Source organism: Globicephala melas, chromosome 8, assembly GCF_963455315.2.
Source record: "Globicephala melas chromosome 8, mGloMel1.2, whole genome shotgun sequence".
In the NCBI taxonomy this organism is placed as follows: domain Eukaryota; kingdom Metazoa; phylum Chordata; class Mammalia; order Artiodactyla; family Delphinidae; genus Globicephala; species Globicephala melas.
Window position 1 is genome coordinate 98,931,888 of NC_083321.1, and position 15,905 is coordinate 98,947,792.

At 42.9% G+C, this 15,905-nt stretch overlaps 2 protein-coding genes across 9 annotated transcripts in view; one reads left to right on the top strand and one right to left on the bottom strand.

Moving 5' to 3' along the window:
• The first annotated feature begins 455 nt into the window (after positions 1–455).
• On the top strand, positions 456–11,010 carry TBRG1 (transforming growth factor beta regulator 1). Of its 3 annotated transcripts, XR_009564979.1 has the most exons (10): positions 541–924; positions 2,613–2,683; positions 3,298–3,530; positions 4,114–4,250; positions 4,546–4,692; positions 7,693–7,790; positions 8,034–8,144; positions 8,266–8,383; positions 8,555–8,697; positions 10,656–10,794. XR_009564979.1 is itself a non-coding variant. In XM_060304227.2 (9 exons), the coding sequence occupies exons 4-9, from the start codon at positions 4,143–4,145 to the stop codon at positions 10,799–10,801; spliced, it is 753 nt and encodes a 250-aa protein (XP_060160210.1). In that variant the 5' UTR covers positions 456–534; positions 2,613–2,683; positions 3,298–3,530; positions 4,114–4,142; the 3' UTR covers positions 10,802–11,010. The 3 variants fall into 3 exon arrangements, 2 of the variants coding, with proteins under 2 accessions (XP_060160210.1, XP_030707964.1); XM_060304227.2 differs by lacking the exons at positions 541–924; positions 8,266–8,383 and adding an exon at positions 456–534 and having other exon boundaries at positions 10,656–11,010; XM_030852104.2 differs by lacking the exon at positions 8,266–8,383 and having other exon boundaries at positions 10,656–11,010.
• A 2,657-nt stretch (positions 11,011–13,667) lies between these two features.
• Positions 13,668–15,905, bottom strand: part of SIAE (sialic acid acetylesterase) — a 35,188-nt gene continuing 32,950 nt past the window's right edge. For all 6 annotated transcript variants that reach the window (XM_060304222.1, XM_060304221.1, XM_060304223.1 and 3 more), the window contains one exon: positions 13,668–14,899. In XM_060304222.1, the coding sequence (XP_060160205.1) occupies positions 14,648–14,899 (252 nt within the window). In that variant the 3' untranslated portion in view covers positions 13,668–14,647. The remainder of the gene's footprint in view (positions 14,900–15,905) is intronic.

Consider the following 15,905-nt stretch of genomic DNA (forward strand, 5'->3'; position numbering starts at 1 on the left):
TCCCCTCCCCTCCCATTCCCTTTCCCTCCCCTTCCCCTCCCCTTCTCTTTCCCCTCCCCTCCCATTCCCTTTCCCTCCCTTCCCCTCCCCTTCTCTTCCCCTCCCCTCCCATTCCCTTTCCCTCCCCTTCCCTCCCCTTCTCTTTCCCCTCCCCTCCCCTTTCCCCTCTCCTCCCCCTCCCTTCCTCCCCCTCCCTTCCTCCCCTTCCCTTTCCTTCCCCCTCCCCTCCCCTCCCCCTCCTCCCCTTCCCCTCCCCTCCCATTCCCCTTCCCCTCCCATTCCCCTTCCCTCCCCTCCCATTCCCTTTCCCTCCCCTTCCTCCCCTTTCCCCTCCCCCCTTTCCCCTCCTCTTCTCTTTCTCCTCCCCTTCCCTCCCTCCCCTTCCCTCCCTCCCCTTCCCGCCCCTTCCCCTTCCCCTCCCCTCCCCTCCCCTTCCCTTTCCCCTTCTCCTCCCCTCTTCCGGAGCCGAGGATCGGCCGAACCGAGACGACCCAACTCCCAGCCCCGGAAGTTACGCGCGGCCGGCGCCGTGATGTAAGTTCCGGTCACGGCTAACTTCCGAGGCAGACGCGGAAGTGCAGGGAGGCACCGGGAACCGGGTTTGGTTGCAGGATTTGCGGCCGAGCCCTGCGCCTCGTGAATGTTCTAGAGAGGTCGATTCCTAGCGGCCGGCTTCCACCAGCCCAGACCAGACGTAGCCGGCGCTAGGGGCCACTCCTCGGCCGAGGAGCTGATGCCGGCCGCTCCCTGGAGCCCCCGTAGCGGGGCCGGACCATGAGCCTGCTGGGCGGCCTGGCCTCCTCGCCGCGGGCCCCGCTGCAGTCCAGCAAGGCCAGGATGAAAAAGCTCCCGAAGAAGAGCCAGAACGAGAAGTACCGGCTCAAGTACCTGCGGCTGCGCAAAGCGGCCAAAGCCACGGTGTTTGTGAGTGTGACCGGCGCTCAGCCCTTCTCAGCCTCGAGCCTCTCCTAACTCGCGAAATCTTTCCCCGAGCTGTACCCCTTCCCAGAGTGACAGTATTAATACAGTGTTAGGTTTTACATTGTACATTACTTCTTGTTAGCCTCATGCCTTGGACAAATTACGTAATTCCTGTAATCGTGTTTCCTCATCTGCAAATGAGAGCTAATAACTGCCTTGCAGACTTAATGAAGATTAAATGAGGAAAGTAAAACTCTCGGTACCTAGAAGCTGTGCTAATAAGTTTTAGTCATTATCGTTATTACCGCCGAACTCTTGGAAATAACTTTGAGCCTCCAGAGAAAGCTGAGAATGAGGCGCTATTTTTAAAGTAGCAGCACTTAAGGCCCGAGAGATGATTTGCTCGAGGGCGCTATGTCTGAGCCCTGGCTCCAACTCAAACACCTGATTCTAGTTTCTTTAGTACTTCCATTACGCAGCCTGTTTCCCAAGCACCCCGCTTACCCGTAACTGACCCCTTCCACGAACAGGCACATGAAGCTCTCAGTAATCCCCCCTTCTAACCTCTTTTGAGTCTTCCCGATCCTTTATTGTAGCGGCACTGGATTTACTGAATGAATGAAATGGTTTTCCAGCCACAACCAAGTGTTATAATATTCTGGCTTGCTCAAGCTCACCTCAATGCTTGGAAATAGCAGGTGTCTCAAATATCTCCCCACATCTGAATCACCACTACCTTACCTCTTCTTCTACCAAAAGCTAGAACATCCCTCAGCTTTTTTGGAAGCATAAGGAAAGGTTTGGAAATCAGAGCATTCATTCCGAAAACATTTATTTGGCACTTGCCATGTACACTGGAGAGAAGTAAGAAAAGCAGAATTAAGAGGATTTAGTATCTAATTATGTTACCTTTCTTTTATTCCCTAAATGTCAAAGGTACCTAAAGCCTGGCACCTATGTTGTTAGGATACTGGTTCCACCAAGTCTATGCAGAAGGTTTTGTGAAGAAAAAGGATATTGTTTTGATCATTCAAAGTTTGAGGTCCCAACTATGGAGCATCCAGATTGGAGCAGTCCCCTCAGGACTCATGCTTGGGAACTAGATTGAATCGTCAGTAAAGAAAGCTGATGCTTGAATACACATAAATAGGTTATGAAATTTAAGAATTTTATAGACTAGACTAGATTTTGTTCCATCTGTATTTTCTCTTTAAGGTTCATACTACATGGGATGCTTTGGGTTAGGTTCGCTTTGTAAGCTCCCCAAGAGTCAAGGCACTTGGGAATGGACCTTCCCCATATTTACAAGGGTTGAGTTTAAGCATCTATGCTTTGAGCAGTATGCCCTTTTCTTTGCTAAAGGCTACCCTAATTAAGGTGACCATATGTCTTGGTTTGCCTAGGACAGCCCTACTACTTTGCCATATTGTTCTGGCAAAATCATCAATAGCTCCCCCTTTTCACGCAAAGGTGCACCAGTTTCTATAAATTATCTAATTACTCTGCCCACATTAGAACTTGACCCTACCTTTACTTATAGGTTTGTTTACAGTTTCTCTGCAAGGTAGACTAGCACTTCCTTCTCACCCAGCAACACAGACTTCTTTGGTTTGGAATATAGCTCCTCTTCTCAGCATAATACTTTGATCTTTTATTCATTTTGTGTGACTATATTCAAAATTTTCTTCAAGGAAAATGCTGCTATTTGTGATGAAATTGCTCGTCTTGAGGAAAAATTTCTTAAAGCTAAAGAAGAAAGACGGTGAGCTGGTTCATTTTGTGTTCAGAATTACATTTTTTGGTGATTGATACGGTGTTTCTGATCCTATGAATTTTCCTCCATCGGGATTTTTGTGCTTTGCACAGCCCACTGGCCACTAATCTGGTACAAAGTCACAACCTATGGTATTGGTTCCTGTTTACCTAGGTCGTGTTGGACCATGATGATGAAACAGCTCTATTCATCTCTCTTGCCACATCTTATAAGTAATTTTATTATAACTCTGCAGTTATAAAAGCCAAGGAATAAAAGAAATTGCATTTCATTCTACATATATTTATTCCATATGTAGTACTCCGTGAGTACATGTACATGTGCAGTTCATGGTATGTGCCCTTCAGAAGCCTAACACCTTCCAACATCCAGTTAGAAGAGCTCTCCAGATGCAAAAGAGATACGCTATAATCCTTTATCCTTAGCTTCTTGAAGTAGTATTCTCTGGAGCTTCGTTTTTCCCGGGGTCCAATAAGAACCTTATTTTTGTGAATGCAATAATCTTTGTATATAGTTCTGGCTTTTCCCAGTACTTGAATAAAATATGGAATTGTGATAAAACAGAAGCTCATACTTCTGCTCCCTTTCCTTCCTGACCTCAGGTACTTGCTAAAGAAGCTCCTTCAGCTCCAGGCTCTAACTGAAGGGGAAGCACAGGTTGCAGCTCCTTCCCACAGCTCCAGTCTGCCCCTGACTTACGGTGTGGCCAGCTCTGTGGGAACTATCCAGGGAGCTGGGCCGCTTTCTGGGCCTAGCACTGGAGCTGAGGAACCATTTGGAAAGAAATCCAAGAAGGAGAAAAAAGAAAAAGGCAAAGAGAACAACAAACTGGAAGGTACCTTGGGGAGAGGATATCAGTTGCCCCAGTGGCTCAGCGACTAATGACGAAGACCTGGTACTAACTGGTAGACACTCGGCCACAGAGATGACTTAAACTCTCACCTGGTCCTTAAGCAGCCCTGGTAGCCCTTGAAAACCAAGTGTCTTAAAGCCACTTCAGGTGGAGGAATTGCAGTTAGACCTGGTTAAACGTGATGGGAGCAGGCCAAGGCCTCCCCCTTCTCCTACACACCCGACTCTCTGGGTGCCTTCAGTTCAGTCTTTCGTAGAGGCAGGGAAATGGGCTTGGTGGCCTTTTGAGCACACAGATGACCTGGGAAATTGCTGACCTTATAAATGAAGTCAGAGGCCTTAAAAAGTATAAGGCTTTTAGATACTAAGCACTGATACCAAAATTGGTTACTGCCAGGTGGGTGGGTTAGAAGAATACTCAGGGCTTTGGGGAAAAGTCCCATGTGCCCATTCAGGGAGTGTGTAGAACCAGGATTGGCTTATTGCTCTTAGCATCGTGCAGAGTTTTCCCTTCCCCTCAACACTGGGAAGGGCCTAAAGTGGGTGACCCTAGATTTGCGTTTCAGTTCTGAAGAAAACATCCAAGAAAAAGAAAATGGAGACAGGTGCTCGCAAGCTGGTTCAGCCCATTGCCCTGGATCCCTCAGGACGGCCTGTGTTCCCCATCGGACTGGGGGGTCTAACAGTATATAGCCTGGGGGAGGTGAGTGAGACCAGCGATAAAGAGAGAGGAGAATCAGAAATACGGGAGTGGGGTTGAGCCTTCCCTCCCTGTTCCCGTTAGCAGCAGCCCCTTGCTGATCCAGACCAACCCCAGAAAATCTCCAGTCCCTAGGAAACCAGGTCAGTTTTGTCTGCTACACATCCTACGCTCTTTCTGTCTCTGATTTGAGTCACTCTTTGCAGCCCCAAGGTGGTTCTAAAGGCTACCACAGTACCCTGGACTTCTACATTCTCTGGTGACCTCAGTGGCGGGTTGGGGGAATCTTTTTTTATAGATCATCACCGACCGACCTGGCTTCCATGACGAGGGCGCCATCTACCCTGTGGGCTACTGCAGCACTCGGGTGTACGCCAGCATGAAGAGCCCAGACCAGCAGTGTCTGTACACCTGTCAGATCAAGGACGGTGGCACACAGCCTCAGGTACCCACTCTAAGAATAACTGCTGGTTTTCTTCTTTTTTTTTTTGAGAACCTTCTCTGTGACACGCACTTAATATATATTATCTATTCAGACACTTTACAAGGTAGATAGTGTGTAAGTTGCAGAAAGTGATTGGCCCTGAGTCACACCTCTGCTAATAAGTGATTTGAGCTGGGATGTGAATCTGCATTTGTGTGAGTGTCCTACTGACACCCATTCCCTTAAACCGTGCTGGTGCTAATGTCAATATGGTGACCACATGAGGCCTGATCAAGCTTCTTGTTTGTAAAGTGCAGGCCTACATTCAGGGAAGATTAGTTTGACATTCTGCCAACTCAGGTGGGACCAAGATGAAGGTAGCAGAGAAACTGCATATTAGTTTCTGACTGCACGTACTCTTGAGGACCTGGGAGACCTGAATCCTAGTCATATTAAGTATCTTTGTTCATCTTTCTCGGTGCTGTGGTTCAAGACAATTCACTTTCCCAGTTTCCTCTGATCATTGGGGGAAAATAGACCATTTTCAGAGTTTCAGGCTTCACTGTCTGATGATGTTACAGATCGCTAGAAAATGGGGTGGAAGGAGATAGAAGCAAGGGAAGGAACCTTTGAGCAGAAGCTGAGGGCCTGCCTGACACATGTGGACAGTATTGCGTCACTCCTATCCTGGTTAGAACGCTGTCGGATGTAGCTGAGAGTTTGGATGACCTTGGCCATGCAGCATTTCTCTTTAGAAAGTGCTCTAACAGACAGTCTCGATATTGTAGCAATAATTATAACAAATCTATATGTTCAAGGAAGATCTAATCAAAATCCTAATAGAATGTAAATGGTAATTGACAAGCTGGTCCTTAATTTCCTCTGAAAGACAAATTGCTAAAATATTTTAAAAAAAAAAGTCTTTGGGGTTTTTTTTGTTTCCTTTATTAAGCCACTAACCCATCCAGACATTATTTTCAGGTACATTGTGAGCTTTAATTTTTTTCCCCTAACATCAAGTGACACATTTAGTATATACTAAATACATATAATACTTGAGTGTGTTTCCAGACGATTCTGTTTCATCTGTTTGTCTATAAATGCCAGTATGACTTTTAATTGCTTTAGCTTTATAAAATGTTTTATACTATAAATATGTTTAAAAAATATTGAACAATATATTTATAATCCTAGGGTGAGGTGAAAAGGTTGTCCTTAGCAAGATGTGAAAAGTAGAAGCCATAATGGAAAGCAGTAACAGATTTGACTATTAAAAATTTAAACACTTCTGAATGACCAAAACCACCATAATCAAAGTTAAAAGTGACAAACAAGAAGAAAATATGTCACAGTGGATTAATATCCAGAAAAAGTGCTCTTGTGATCTAAGATAAAAAAGCAGTCAGATAAAACAGGCATTTCACAGAAACAGTGCAGATGGTCGATGAGAGCAGACCTTACTAGTAGTTAGGGAGACGCAAATAAAACAGAAAGATCTTATTTTTTCTCATAGGCAAATATAAGATAGATAATAGCAGATGTTGGCCAGCATGTAGGAAAATAAGTACAAATGGCATTAGTAGGAGGGAAAATTTGTAAAGTTCCTTTTTTTGGAAGGCAGCTGGGCAGTATCAACAATTTTAATGTGTGACTCCTTTGATCCAGAATACTTCTAGATATTCTAGTATGTCTTAGAGAAATGTGCAAATGTGAACAAAAGAATTACGTACAACAATGTAATTGTGGCATTGTTTGCAATAGCAAGAAGTTAAAAGTAGCCTAAATACCCACCAATAGGAAAATGGTTAAAAATTAAGATATATCCACCTTGTGTAATATTATAGGGCAGTTAAAAGAATGAAGTAGGGAAAGACCCCAAACCAAAATACTACATTTTGGCCTTTTAATTGCTCTTTGCTCAAATAGAATATATAGTTTACACACAATATAAAAAATTGGAATTGGCATGATCAATACCAAGTAGAAGAGCAATCCTGAAATATTTAAAGATAATTGTTTACGGTTTTTTCATGAATTAGCTGAGAAATCAGTATAAACCATCACAATGTTAAACTTGCAACATGTCACTGAAGTAACAAAACCATTGACTAAAACTACTCTCAAGATAATTTACTACTGACAAAATTGAAAGAGCTCTAAAATTGACACAGGAAAATTGAATCAAATGAAATAACCACAGAAGAAAACTAACAGCAGTAGAAACTGTACTCAGTAAGGTTCACTTTTGGAGTCTAAAAAAATGATCAATAATGCACATCACTGGGGGGAAAAAGAAAAAAAAAAATATATATATATACAGAAAATAAATTAATTCTGTGTGGAATAATTTTATTAAACATTGAAAAACTGGAAACTGCTTAACTGAACTTTATAGAAAACTGGTTAAGGAATTTAAATGACTAAAGAGAAGCTGTTACAGAAATTTTTTTTTTTTTTTGCAAAAAGTCGTGAACTTTATAGAAAACTGGTCAAGGAATTAAGTTGGGTAGATAGCACTTGTTACAATAATGCTTTCTTGGCAGAAATTCCTCAGTATCAGTATAATTTTGATTTAACAGTTTCTTTTTATAAAAAGGATATTTTACAACTCAAAAAGTAAAGTGAAATGGCGATTTGCAGTCAAAACGGCCTATACTCTTCCTAGGCGTTATAAAGTAAATCTAAGATTATGTGGGGAATGATTCCATTTGTTTTTAAAATACCATTTGTATTTATACTTACAAATGTAAGTAAGTGGATAAGAAAGCATCTGGAAAGGTATATAAGAAATAAGTGTTGGCCTCTGGAGAGGAGTCAAGCAAAGAGTATAAAATTAAACAGAAGACTTGCTCTGTTTTCTTGGCTTGGAATTTCTAACAGCCCTCTAGGAAGGGTACCCACCTCCTACCTGGTATACTCAGCTTCAGGTTCCAGAGTGAAGAAAGAGTAATAGCAGTAGTGTGACTCTCTCTACCCCCTTCTCCTTGAAGACTGACCTCATTGCTCCCTTGTATTTCTCAGTTTGAAATTGTTCCTGAAGATGACCCCCAGAATGCCATTGCCAGCTCTTCTGCAGACGCCTGTCATGCAGAACTGCTCGAGACCATAAGTGCTGCTATGTAAGTTGACCAACAGCTTGGAGACAGGCTAAAAAGATCACTTTGGGTACACTGAGGCCTTCTCTCTTGCTTTTAATGAGTAGAGATCCCTTATTTTATAGAAAGCTATCCTGTGTCCTTTGAATGTCTTAGCAGCTACCGTCTCCAGAGTATCCAAGTGAGGAAAGCTTATTCCATGTGTTCATACCCACATTCTCACCTCCCTCTCAGCTCTCAAGCTAAAATTCTCCCTCTCCTGTTTAGGGGGAAACTAATGCCCAACGTGCATCCATCTGGAGCTGACTTTTTTGGGTTTTCTCATCCAGCCATCCACAACCTGATCCAGAGTTGTCCAGGAGCTCGAAAATGCGTCAAGTAAGTGGGGTCAAATCCATTCCCTTGAAAGAAGCCCCAGGGACCAGGTGGGCCAGGGACCTAAACTGGCGGTCACTGCTCTGCTCATTCATCTATTTAATGAGCTGCTTCTGTGCACAAGGCACAGTATTGGTCCTCTGCGGCCCCTGGACGGCGAGCAGGAGCCAGTACCCCACTGTACTGAAGTTCTTATCGTCTGTGTGCACCATGACAGCAAACGGATTGGGAAGTCCTGCAGAGTAAGTGTCACTAAAGAAGCCTGTCTGTGTGCTTTTCATTTTTGGTTAGTTAATATGTTTTTCAGATATATATGGCAGAGACCTAAAGAAAAAAATACCTGGTCCCTTTGAAGGGAAGAATGGGTTGTATGGCCAACAGACAACTCAGTAATGATCCCTTTGGTCCTGCAGTTACCAGTGGGTGAAGTTCGACGTGTGTAAACCTGGAGACAGTCTGCCGCCCCAAGGACAGCTAGAGAATGATGCAGCTACAAGCTTTGAAGCCTTTCAGAGACAGACCTTCCATAAAGATCACAATGATCCCATTCTACAAGGTATCTTTTATTTTTTCCCTTCTGCTTCGAAAATTGACCATTTTTAGGCAACCCTCCCCTCTCCATCCATCGCTGAGTATCCCATATCTGGGCAGTGAGTGATAGAAGCTTTCCCTGCTCTGGCCATGGGCAGCCCTCGCAGAAGTCACAAGGCGTGGCTGAGATCATGGTGAGGCAGGGCTCACCGAGAAACTAGGGCATCTCATTTTCTAACCTAAATAAGACCTAAGCAGAATACAAGGGAAAGTTTACTGTGGGACTGAAATTTCAGATGTAGTGAAGGGGATCAGGTCATGGCCTTGGTCCTGCCTATGTTCCGTGGATTCCCTTCCACAAATGAGTGGAGTGATCAGGGGATCCGGCATAGGAGTCATATAGGGAGAGCTCTGGACTAGAAATAAGAAGATAGTATTAACTTCTCTGTCTCTGCCTACTATGCTGTGTAACCCTAGGCAAGTCACTTGATCTATTTCAGCCAGTTTTGTTCTTCTTTTTTAATATTTTATTGAAGTATAGCTGATTAACAATGTTGTGTTAATTTCTGCTGTACAGCAGCGATTCAGTTATACACATATTTTTTCATATTCTTTTCCATTATGTTTTATCACAGGATATTGAATATAGTTCCGTGCTATACAGTAGGACCTTGTTGTTCATCCATCCTGTATATACTAGTTTGCATCTGCTAGTCCCAAACTCCCAATCCTTCCCTCCCCCTTGGCAACCACAGGTCTTTTCTCTATGTCCGTGAGTCTTTGTTTCATAGATATGTTCATTTGTGTCATATTTTATATTCCACATATAAGTGATATCACATGGTATTTGTCTCTTTCTTACTTCACTTAGTGTGATAATCTCTGTCCATCCATGTTGCTGCAAATGGCATTATTTCATTCTTTTTTATGGCTAATATTCCTCTGTGTGTGTATATGTGTATATGCCACATCTTCTTTATTAATTCGTCTGTCCATGGCTTGGCTTTTGCAAATAGTGCTGCTGTGAACATAGGGGTGCATGTATCTTTTCGGGTTATAGTTCTGTCTGGGTAAATGCCCAGGAGTGGGATTGCTGGGTCATACGATAATTCTATTTTTAGTTTTTTAAGGAACCTCCATACTGTTCTCTATAGTGGCTATATCAATTTACATTCCCCCAACAGTGCAAGAGGGTTCCCTTTTTTCCATATCCTCTCCATTATTTATTGTTTGTATATTTTTTGATGATCCATTCTGACTGGTGTGAAGTGATACCTCATTGTAGTTTCGATTTGAATTTCTCTAATGATTAGTGATGTTGAGCATCTTTTCATGTGCCTCTTGGCCATCTGTATGTCTTCTTTGGAGAAATGTCTATTTAGGTCTTTGGCCCATTTTTTGATTGGGTTGTTTTTTTTGTTTTTGAGTTGTATGAGCTGTTTGTATATTTTGGAACCTAAGCCCTTGTCAGTCGCATCGTCTGCAAATATTTTCTCCCAGTCCGTAGGTTGTCTTTTCATTTTGTTCATGGTTTCCTTTGCTGTGCAAAAACTTATGTTTGATTAGGTCCCATTTGTTTATTTTTGCTTTCATTTCTATTGCCTGACCTAAGAAAACATTGGTATGATTTATGTCCGAGAATGTTTTGCCTATGTTCTCTTCTAGGAGTTTTATGGTGTCATGTCTTATAATAAGTCTTAAAGCCATTTTGAGTTTATTTTTGTATGTGGTGTGAGGGTGTGTTGTAACTTCACTGATTTACATATGGCTGTCCAATTTTTCCAGTACCACTTGCTGTATTTCAGCCACAGTTTTCTTCATTGTAAAAGTAAGTATCTGTCCTGTCTTACCAAACAAGGGCAGAACTGGGCTGACAGATGCAAAAGAGTTGAAAGAATTAAAAGGACATGTATGTGTCTGGTCAAGCCAGTCTCCTGAGATTCCCAGGCAGCAGTGGAACTTGAGGAATTTTTTTTTCTCCAGGATCCTTGGACCTCCCAGAGCTTCAGCCTACAGCCTTTGTGTCTTCTTATCAACGCATGTTCCTGACACATGAACGCTTGGTAGATACTCACCTACAGCACTTGAAGTCTCCGTCGCAGTGTAGCCCAACTCAGTCTTCAGATTGAACAGGAAGGGATCAATGACCACATCATTTTCATCAGGATGGATTTTTTATCTTAAACTAAAACTTAAGACTATATGGAAGAAGGCAGCGACTCAAGTGAAGAAGATAGTAAATTAACACATTTTGTCACGGAGGTTCCCATGGTGACAGCTTTCCTGGGAAAAACTTCAGCTGCTTTATTTTTAGTAATAAATTTTTCTTGACAGTTCTGCTTATTTTCATCTTGTTGTAATCAGGATATAATCTTTTGGCTTAGCTCTGCCTGAGGTAAACTTAAGTCCTTTGTAAACCAGAGGGAGAGATGGCTGCTGACTCATGAGGAAGGTAGTAAGATTTTGACAAACTTGCACCCTTGATTCTGATCTAGGTCAGTGAATATTAAGTCGCAGCCCCTACAACCAGCTGCTGCTTTGTTTTCATGTCAGCGTCACCACAGTGAAATCCTGCTTATCCCCAAGCTGCAAGGCCCAGTCCCAGGCCCACTGTTCATCTTTTTCACATTTCACAAGGGGATCAAAAAATCCTCTCTAACCCTTCCTACATTCCCTTTGTGGCTCCTTATTGGAGAATGTGCTTTTAGCTAAACCACATGATAACACACATTTAGACAGAACGTGATTGGTTCCCATCCTCCGTAACAGACTCACCCCAACAGTTCGTTAGTCGTGTACTGACGTAATTCCGCATTCTGTATAACTGAATTTTTTGGACTCTGCTTACAGCATTAAGGTAGAGATATACCACAACACCTTATCCCAGCCAGGACAACTCCACGGTGCCTTGTGGGATGCTTTGCTGCCCACCCAGCCCGGCCTGGAATGGGAAGGAACAAAAGGACCCCGGAAGTAGAAGAATGGGGAAGGCGGTGAGAACTGGATTGTCACTGTGCTACCGTCCATAGCTGCTAACAGGGGAGGAAACAAATGGGCCTAGCATCTTACAGGACTATATCTGGATGGCAGAGGGAGGGATCTGATGCAGCATTTAGAGCACATCACACTGGCCACTGCAAAGTATCAGAAACTAAAGTAACCAACACTAATTTTATGTTTCTTATTTATAGTCTTACAAGTTTGTATAGCTTTTACAGTGCAAAAACAATAGTAAAATTTGGATAATAGCAAATCAGGGATAGAAAGGAGATTACTCAAAACTGTTAATGTTTTTCTTTTTTCTTTTTTCTCTGCATAAGGTGCCTGAAGCCATTTGCATTTACACAGAAATGGTATATGCTGCTTTTATCACATAACCAATATCTTTCCATTCTGTTACAGCCTGAGTTAATCACAGATTCAAAGTGAGCATCATTCTAAGAAGGACATTAAAAAAAATTTATGTAAGTTAGTGCACGGTTTTCCTTTAATTAAAGTATTCATTTTGTAGCTTTCCTAGAACAGTGTTTTTCAAACTACAAATTTCAACACACTAGTTGTTCTTAAACTTAGGCAATCAAGACCCACGTCTTTTAAAATTAAATTAGAAGACAATTAGAACATATTGGAATGCATCGCATGTCAAAGGTTGAAACTGGTTTCAACTATAGTGTGTATATAGGCGTTTATACACCATTCACACAATACACATGGGGACACATGGAATGATGTAAAGTGTTTTTACTATGGATCATCATTTTAAGTAACTTGAAAAACACTGCCCTAGCTGGCATACTTAAAAAATCTTTTCATCTGCTGGATTGTTGAAGATAGTTTGACAACATCCAATGTCAGTGAAAATGAGGGAGAAAATGGGACTGTGCCTTGGTGGAAATGTAAACTGTTGAACCCTTTGGGAGGGTTAAGCTATAGGTGTCACAATGTTAAACATATTTATCCTTAAACCCATTAGTCCATATTCAGGACCCTAAGGAATTAAGTGCGGGATGGTGTTTGCACGTAACAGTTATCACAGTATTTGTTTAAAACCCTCTATGTCCACTGATGGCAAATTGGTTAAAGAAAATATAGAGCTCCCACAAACTGAAACAAACTAAATCTGTTTTCACTTTACATAGGAAAATTATTTCTCTAGAATAAGTCAGAAACGCAGATTACAAAATAATATACCATGTAGTAGTATGTAAAATGTGACCTAAACAAATCAGGTGATGTTCACCAAGATATTAAGTGTCTCCAAATGATGAATTTTGTGGTGATTTTTACTTACGTATACTTTTCTTTAGCATTCAAGTCTTCTTAGTGATTATGAATTCGATTTTTTCAAAGAGTAAAAAGTTATTTTCATTTGGGAAAGAAACTGAATTCCCACAGAATGTTTTAAATTATTCAACCATTAAAAATAAACTTTCATATGACTTTTCATTAAGATATCCACCACCTAAACCTAACGTTTTACACTGTGTGCCCTAGCTTACTGGGGGTGAAGGGAACCTGGGCCTGGAGCGCTTAACTGTTTCTAGCTTCTTCCAAGTTAGAACGGCTGCCACGCGACGCGCGTGAGTGCTGCGGTGAGGAGGAGTGGACAGTACATTCGCTTTTCCGCAGGAGTCTGTTACTGGGTCCGTGGTTCCTGTTAGGCCAGATGAATAAGAGGCCAAGGTTTGGGTGTTAGGAGCCAGCTGTGCACTGGGAAGTCCTTGAAGGAGCAGAGTTCCTTGCAAGCTGCGTAGCTGTTTCGCTTTTTACTAAGATCCTGGCACTGACGATGCATTCCTGCTCTTCAGTTACACCAGGACCCCTTGGGGGACAGGTATGGAGAGAGTGATGCTTATGCTTTCGTTCTCATTTTTCACATTAAGGGAATGGAAACTACCCACAGATTAGTCTCACTCCTTTCTCAGGTTCAGGGGACAATTTGCAAGCCCGTTCATAACCCAGTTTTGACTAGAGAGGAATGTGTACACGTGACTAATGATCATACTTTTATTTCCAGCTTCTTAGAGATTACAGACAATTGTCAAGTGCCTTTAACTGTTCTTAATCAACCAATAAACAGCATTATGATTCTTAATAGTATACACAAAAGCCCTCTTTCACATTTGCCCCATCTAGATTACTTTTCTAAATGCTTATCCTGTAGCTTTACTTTCAGCCTCACGTTGTTCCTCCATCTGGATTGTCCTTTTCATAGTTAAACCTCTTACCTTTAAAGAGCCTGATATCTCTGTTTGCTTCTCAATGACCTCTGCGGTCACATGGGCTCCCCATGGGCTGCTCCAGCTCGCCTTTCTCTTCCCTCCTTGAGGCCGTCCCTTAGCACCTCCCAAAATGCCTGCACGTGATTCTGGTTTCTTTCTGTTAAATATTCACATTATCATTATTTAGACTAAAGGAATAGAATTGTTTTCAGCTTGGAACAAAATAGGGCTGAAATCAGTTCTCTGAAAGATTGTTGTGTAGTGGAAGAAACATTTCAGTTCCACCTGAGGAAAAACTGTTGGGAAGTTTAGAAGGGAAACTTTATACAGAAATTTGATAACCACCTCTCATACTTTATAGAAAAAAACATAAATGCTAGCCGGCCTGCAGGGCCTTAAAATCTCTTCCGACCCCGAGTTTCCACAGTCTGGAGGTAAGGGGACAAAAGTGTTAAAGACATTTCACTCCCAGTAATAAGGGAAGCGAATGACATTGAGATTCAAGTTGTTTGTAGTTTGGAATTATTCTAATACAGATACCTGGCCCAACTGGAGGACAAAAGACAAGCGTTTCATTTGCCTACCAGCTCTGGCATCTCAGAATATGGAAACAGCCATGTGCTAGCCGGGCGCTGTCAATGAGGCAGTTCTATTCATTTCCATTAAAAAGCAACAGCTGTCATTTAAACTCCTAAATGCCCAAATCTAAAGGATCCACACTTACGTCTAAGATGTGATCATACTGCAACGGAATCATTTAGCAACCTTGCTGCGATACCCGGGAATCTGGTTTGTAATGAAAGCAGTGAAGGGAGGAGCTGGCAGGGCACTGGTGGGGTGGTACAGGGGACACTGCTTATATTCACAAGGCCATGTGGTCCACGCATAGCGAACAGCAACCAGGCTGTTGTGACAAGACTTGACATTCAGGGCCAGCGTCTGGGCGGAGAAAGTGTCCATGGGAGCTGGAAGCCACTTGCACTGATGGTCACTGCAACAGGAGATCTAACAGGAGAGTCATAAACAGGAACAGTTAGGTCAGGAGGATATGCCAAGAGGCGGGACTGCTCTTCAGACAGACTGAAAGAGGAGAAGCGGCCACGCGCAGCCACAGACACATTTCCTACAGTGACCAGAACAAACCTGAGTCCAGGCTGGGTCTGGTCAGCACAGCCACAGATCCATAGTAAAAGTTCACGTGCTAAAATAAATAGCTTAAATCAATGAGTAAAACATTAAATGACTGAGGGAGACAAGGCAGCATAGTCATGAAACATTCAGGGAAGGCTCCCCTGAACAACCTTCCTGTGATCCTCCGGCCAAACAGCAAAGCAGGCAGGAATTTGGGTGAAGCGAGGCATCGCTGTGCTGCTCTCTGGCTCCCAAAGGAGCTGGGGAATGAAGAAGGGGCACAAAGGAACTTTGGATGGTAAGCTGTTCTCAAGTCAGAAAACAATCTATCTGGTGAAGGGAGCATAAAATACCCAGTTCCCAAGGTTCAATTCTGTCCTGGTCCCAGCTAAGATTCCAGGTCCAGACGATGGGCAGGCTGCCAGCTGTTGACTAGAGAGGAGAACTCAGAACACAGAGGCTCCTTGGAGCTAGGATTCACCTAAAACCCAGCATGCAAAGAAGCTAGGTGGCGTAGGTGCTGGAGGCAGGTGGATGCTCTGGTTAGGATTCCAGAGGAGGAACAGTCCTAGATAAACGCCTGTGTACAGTTTGTCTTCTACATTCTTTCATCCCCCCTCCAATGCCCTCTTTTCACACACCGCCCGCCACAGCCTAACGACTTCGGGGCTCCCAAAGACACTCATATAAATGCTCCACCTGGGAATGCCTCCACCGCCAACCCCGACCTTAGAAGACTCCTAAAGAAGCTGTTTAATCAATAGCCCCAGTTCCACAGAGGAATGATCCTCACCAGGTATTAGAAGCGAGTACAGAGTTCCGTTACAGTAATTCATACTAAGTTGCAAATCACCAAGCTTCAACCTCTTAAAGGAGAGAC

Bases quoted from the DNA above. Each gene is read 5' to 3' on its own strand.
- TBRG1 (XM_030852104.2), top strand. From the start codon at position 775: ATGAGCCTGCTGGGCGGCCTGGCCTCCTCGCCGCGGGCCCCGCTGCAG. The intron at 925-2,612 runs GTGAGTGTGACC...ATTTTCTTCAAG, and splicing joins CGGCCAAAGCCACGGTGTTT to GAAAATGCTGCTATTTGTGA. The intron at 3,531-4,113 runs GTACCTTGGGGA...TTTGCGTTTCAG, and splicing joins AGAGAACAACAAACTGGAAG to TTCTGAAGAAAACATCCAAG.